Below are 6,000 nucleotides of genomic sequence, written 5' to 3' on the forward strand. Positions count from 1 at the left end.
CCTTTTCATTTTTCTTTTTCTGTTTCTTTTGCACAATTATCTACACATAATACTTTATAGACGACAACTTGAGCACGGCTTGTGCAGAAAATTTAGAATTGTTGTATGTCATGAGGAGCTTAGAGAGAACATTGCTTAATCCCCTGATCTGAGCCATTAATATGAATTGTTTAATTCTTTGGTGAGCAGAATCTTCTTATAATGGAGTTCTTCAAATAGCTGCAAGGAACCTGTGACTGAAACTGCCTGCTGTCAGACGTGGCGAAGTCTGTGCTGCACCGTAGTTCATGTAGAACTCCTGATAGAGCCACCATAACTGATTAAAAGACTCAATTGATTATTGTCCTCCATCTTTTTCTTTTCTTCCTGAATCATGTTAAGATACAGTGTTATGGATAAGTGACATTTCTTCATGTGTGGATCTAGGTAGTGTTATAAATTCAACTACAATAGTCATCATATCTGAGACTGATCATACCTGTGTATTTTCCAGAAGACGTCTATCCATATTTGGGCATATAGAATGTAGGTGCACTATAAACCTCTGGCCCCAGCTAATGATCATCACCTGACTTTTATTGCTTTCTCAACCCATTAAATCTTGTGATCTGTATTTTTTTTACCCTAAGGTATTAAGGTGTGAGGTCCATTTTGCCAGGTAAACCTCTCAGCTCGTAGAGCTATGCTATGATGTTGGTTACTTGCAGATTGACATGGACTTCGGTATGAACATTTATTAAATTGTTTCCTAGGTTATTCTCTGATAACCCACATCCCAGTTGGTGCAACAGATATCCAAATAATTGAAAGAAAGAAATCAGATGATGTTTTGGGTATGTATAAGGGTATCTGAAGTTATCTGTATCTTTGTTTATTACAAGTTTGTGCTCTCTGTTATCACCTGGCTAACAGTTATAGTATATTTGCTTGGCCCAGTGTTTTACTAATAAATAGTGAATTGTAAATATGTATCTTTGTAATCTTGTATATTATTCATCTCTGCTAGCATCAACTGTTCTGATTTGAACATTTTAATGTGCTCTACGGTGAATATAAAATGTGATTTTTATGAGTTCTGTGGGGCTGGGGAGGTGTGAATGGTAAGTTGGGATTAGATTAATAGTTAAACAGCAGTTCGATTGAGTTATCAATTGTCTTTTCCCGAGTAACTAGAAACTGCAGTGGAATTCTCCCAATTCTCAGCTTTTAAAAAATGGATTCTTATGGATGGTACCTGGTGCGTGGAATTACCCATTGGAATCTTCAGTTTCCCGGGCAATTCCCTTGGAGTTTGCTTCCAGAGCCCCAGCATTTAACTCCAGTCTATGCTGCAGAAACTATTATCTGGCCAGCAGAAAATCCTAACCATTCTCGTCCATAAGAGAGAATCTCCTAAAGAGCTGTCGTTATGGTTGTTTATTTCCCCTCAAAATAGAATAGAAGAGGAGCGCTTACACTGAAAGCTTCTGTTCCTTTGTCATCACGAGTAGCAGTTTGTACTGTCAAAATACGTGGCTTGCTGCCCTTTCTAAAGACAGGGTTAATTCACCCATGTGGAGTCATTCAGGCTCCAATGAACCTTGCGTTATAATTTCTAGGTTTGGTGTTGTGTCTTTTAGTAAATCTGAAACAATGGCAGTGACATCCTGTGGAACAAATGAGTTTTGTCTGTGCTTTTATCTACCCCACCAGCTGTTGCAGATGAATCTGGAAATTTCTTTGTGAATGGCAATTTAAAAGTGGAAGGTCCAAGAAACTTTCACCTTGCGGGCACCATTTTTAAATATAGGAGACCAATGGATGTGTATGAAACTGGTATTGAATACATTGTGGCTCAAGGACCAACTGATCTGGGAGTTAATATTCTGGTAAAACCTTAATTCTTTCAAACATAAAATTCATATTCATCAAAATTTGTTTCTGCAGATTTATGAAAGTAACAATAGCAATATAGCTTTAAAATGTTAAACTTTCCACTGAAAGAACAAAATGTGCTGTTTTTGAATGTGCTGAGCAAGTGTCAATCATAATGGCAGATATATCCAAAATTTCTTTCCTGGTTTTGTGCAAACAAATGTATATTCCAGATACAGTAAACTGTTAACCAGGTCACATTGTTAATAACAGTTTGCTCACACTTCTCAACCAGCAGAAAATTAAAAAAAAAATTAAAATAGGAATACGCCATAAGGTCCCCAGAGCCTGTTCTGATCCTCTGTCTCAGCTTCATGTTTCTGCCCACTTCCATTATCACAGTTCCCTGAGGGATCAAAAATCTGTCTGTAGTTCTGAATCCATCTGAATATGTTTGACATTGGAGCATCCGTAAACTGTCTGGGCTAGACAGTTCCAATAATTCTTGGAGTAAAAGAACTTCTCTACTCTGTCCTGAATGATCGTCTCCTTATCCTGAGACTGTTCCGTTGTGTTTTGTTGTTTCCTCCTGGGAAATCTCCCTTATCCTATTAAACCCCTTTGGAATGTTGTATATTTTAATGAGATCACCTCCCATTTTTCTAAACTTTGGAGGCTATAGACTGAATTTGCTCTGTCTCTCAACACAGGACAACCCTCGATGCAGAAACCAATGTAGTTAACATTTACGGTACTGTCTCCAATGCAAATCAATCCTTCCTTACACAGTACCCCAGGTGTGCTCTCACAAGTCCTGTACTTTGTACAAAGACTTTCTCATTCTTGTACTTCAAGCCTTTGTAATAAAGCCAACATGGCAGTGGCCTTCCAAATTGCTTGCTGTACCTGAATGCTAATTTCCTGTGTTCCTTGTACCAGTATACCCAACATTAAGCAGTTTCACTTCTTTTAAAAATATTGTTTGTTTTTATTCTTAATAACAAAGTGAATAATCTGATTAACATCTAAGTACCATTCACCCCACACAAGTGCCAGGCAATGAACATCTCCAAGAGAAAATTCAACCATTGCCCCTTGATATCAATGGCATTGCCATCACTGAATTTCCCACTATCAACTCCCTGGGATTACCACTGACCAGAAACTGAACTGGACTAGACATATAAATACTGTAACTATAAGAGCAGGTCAGAGGCTAGGAAACCTGCAGGGTGTAACTCACCTTACTACTCTCTAAAGTCTGTTCACCATCCACAGAGCACAAGTCAGGAATGTGGTGGAATTTTCCCTGCTTGCCTGGATGAATGCATCTCCAACCCTGAAGACACATATGCAGGGTAAAAGCAACCATTCACCATCTATAATGTCAATCCCTTCAGTGCACAGTGGCAGCAAACAAGTATTATGTACAAGATGTATTGTAGTAACTCACCAGGCCTCCTTCAACAGAACCCTCCAAAACTCAACTTCCACCACCCAGAAGGACATGGGTAGCAAATGTACAGAAACACTACAAGTTCTCTTACAAACCACAGACTATCCTGACTTGGAACTAAAGCACTGTTCTTTCACTGTTAGTGTCAAAATCTTGGAACTTCCTCCTTAACAGCACTGTGGGGGCCCTGTACCCCAAGAATTGCAGTAGTTCAAGAAGGCAGTGCACCACCACCTTCTGCAGGGCAATTAGGAAAGGAAAATGAATGCAAGTCTCAAGGCAGTGATGTTCACATCCTCTGAACAAATAAATAATTGATTAAAAAGGTAACTTTACATCTTCCATTTAAATAGCGAACTAACAAAAGTGCAAAATGAGATCAAAATTATTTAAATAATTGTCCAAGTTATTTTGGATCAGGAATTGAACCTCACACACATCTATGTTGAAATCATTTACCAATTGCATAATCAGTTGCGATTGCTGCCATTGTGGCAGAGGTTACCCAATGGATAACCTGGACAATGCAGCATTTCTGAAAGAGTGCTCTCCCCGAGTTATGGCTTTTCTTATCCTCCCATCCTATTAGACCTTCCAAGCATTAGAAATAGAATCATAGCAACCCTACAGTGTGGAAACAGGCCATTTGGCCCAGCAGGTCAATACCGACCTTCTGAGAATCCCATCTAGAGCCCCCTTACCTTATCTCTGTAACTCTACATTTCATATGGCTAATCCACCTAGTCTGCACATCCCTGGACACTATGGGCAGTTTAGTATGGCCAAAGCACCTAACTTGCACATCTTTGGACTATGGGAGGAAACCGGAGCACATGGAGGAAACTCTCACAGGCACAAGGAAAATGTGCAACTCCAAACACAGTGCCCAAGGGTGGATCAAACCCAGGTTCCTGGCACTGTAAAGCATGTGAGTGCTAACCACTGAGCCACCATGCTGCCTGTCAAATGCCAAAGCATTACCAATTGGGTGTGGTTTCTCTATAAAGCTACTCTACATATTGAGTTTATGAATTGCACAAACTTGTCTGAGGTCTATGTGGTCCTATTCTTCCTACTAAAACAGACCACCTCACATTTATATGGATTGAAAGATCATCTTGCAAGATTATTATGGCCTTCTATTGATTGTATTGTTCTTCTTGCAATAACTTTCATAATAAATGGAAAGCTCAGAAGGGAAGTAAAGAAGCAAGTAAGAGAAACAGAAAGCATGAACAGACAATGGAATTCAAAAGTCACAAAGGAATTCTCAAGTGTTCTATAGCCATATAAGTAGTTAAAAGGAAGTAAAGGATGGATGGGTCTGCAAGATGTGGGCATTGCTGGCTAGATTGGCATTAATTGGCCATTGCTAACTGCTCTATGGATGCTGTTGAGCTATTTTGAACTGCTGCAGGCTATGATGGGTACGTACATGTGCAGTGTCCTTTACAAGGGAGTTCTAGGATTTTAACCTAGCGCTAGTGAAGCAATGGCAGTATCAGTTTCAAGTCAATGATATGTAGCTTGGCAGGGAGCATGCAGGTGGTATTCACGTGCATCTGCTGCTGTCCTCTTTCTAGTAGGTAGAATTTGCAGGTTTGGAAGTTTGTGTCAAAGGAACTATGGTTATTTGCTGCAGTCATCTTGTAGATACTACATTTCTCCTGTGAAATAGTAGTGAAGAGAGTGAATGTAAAGCTGGTGGATGGAGTGTCAAACAAGCAGCTGCATTGTCCTGGATGGAATCAAGCTTTTTGTGTTGTTGGTGCTGCCCTCATCCAGGCAAGTGGAGGATATTCCATCATAGTCCTGACTTGCCCCCTATGAGTAGTAAACCAAGTTTTTGGGAGTCCGAAGGTAATTTATTCCAACAGAATTTCCAGCATTTGACCTGTTCTCTTAGCCACAGTGTTTAAATGAACAGTTTAGTCAGTTCCTGGTCAATGGTACCACTCAGATGTTGAGTGTTGCTAATGCTATTGAATGCAGCTTTTGCTGCATCTGGACACAGACTGCTCAGTACCTGGGTGGCGGGGTGGGGGGACGAATGGTGATGAACATTGTGAAATCATCAGTAAACATCCCCACTTTTGACTTACAAGAGAAGGAACAACATTGAAGCAGCTGAGGTTGGTTTGGCCTGGAACACTAGCTTGAGGAATTCTTGGATAAGTTTCCCTATGATTCCCAATGAACATAGAACATAAAACATTACAGCGCAGTACAGGCCCTTCGGCCCTCGATGTTGCACCGACCTGTGAAACCAATCTGAAGCCTATCTAACCTACACTATTCCATTATCATCCATATGTTTATCCAGTGACCATTTAAATGCCCTTAAAGTTGGCGAGTCTACTACTTTTGCAGGCAGGGCATTCCATGCCCTTACTACTCTCTGAATAAAGAACCTACCTCTGACATCTGTCCTATATCTATCACCCTTCAATTTAAAGCTATGTCCCCTCGTGCGAGCCATCACCATCCAAGGAAAAAGGCTCCCACTGTCCACCCTATCTAATCCTCTGATCATCTTGTATGTCTCTATTAAGTCACCTCTTAACCTCCTTTCTCTCGAACAAAAACAGCCTCAAAACCCTCAGCCTTTCCTCATAAGACCTTCCCTCCATACCAGGCAACATGCTGGTAAATCTCCTCTGCACCCTTTCCAATGCTTCCACATCCTTCCT

General features: G+C 40.4%; 1 protein-coding gene across 2 annotated transcripts in view; it reads left to right on the plus strand.

Moving 5' to 3' along the window:
* Positions 1–6,000, plus strand: part of adamtsl2 (ADAMTS-like 2) — a 171,140-nt gene that overhangs the window by 53,020 nt on the left and 112,120 nt on the right. For both annotated transcript variants that reach the window (XM_048613793.1, XM_048613792.1), the window contains exons 8-9: positions 753–833; positions 1,693–1,868. In XM_048613793.1, the coding sequence (XP_048469750.1) occupies positions 753–833; positions 1,693–1,868 (257 nt within the window). The remainder of the gene's footprint in view (positions 1–752; positions 834–1,692; positions 1,869–6,000) is intronic.

This window comes from Rhincodon typus, chromosome 28, assembly GCF_021869965.1.
Source record: "Rhincodon typus isolate 14 chromosome 28, sRhiTyp1.1, whole genome shotgun sequence".
NCBI classification, from domain to species: domain Eukaryota; kingdom Metazoa; phylum Chordata; class Chondrichthyes; order Orectolobiformes; family Rhincodontidae; genus Rhincodon; species Rhincodon typus.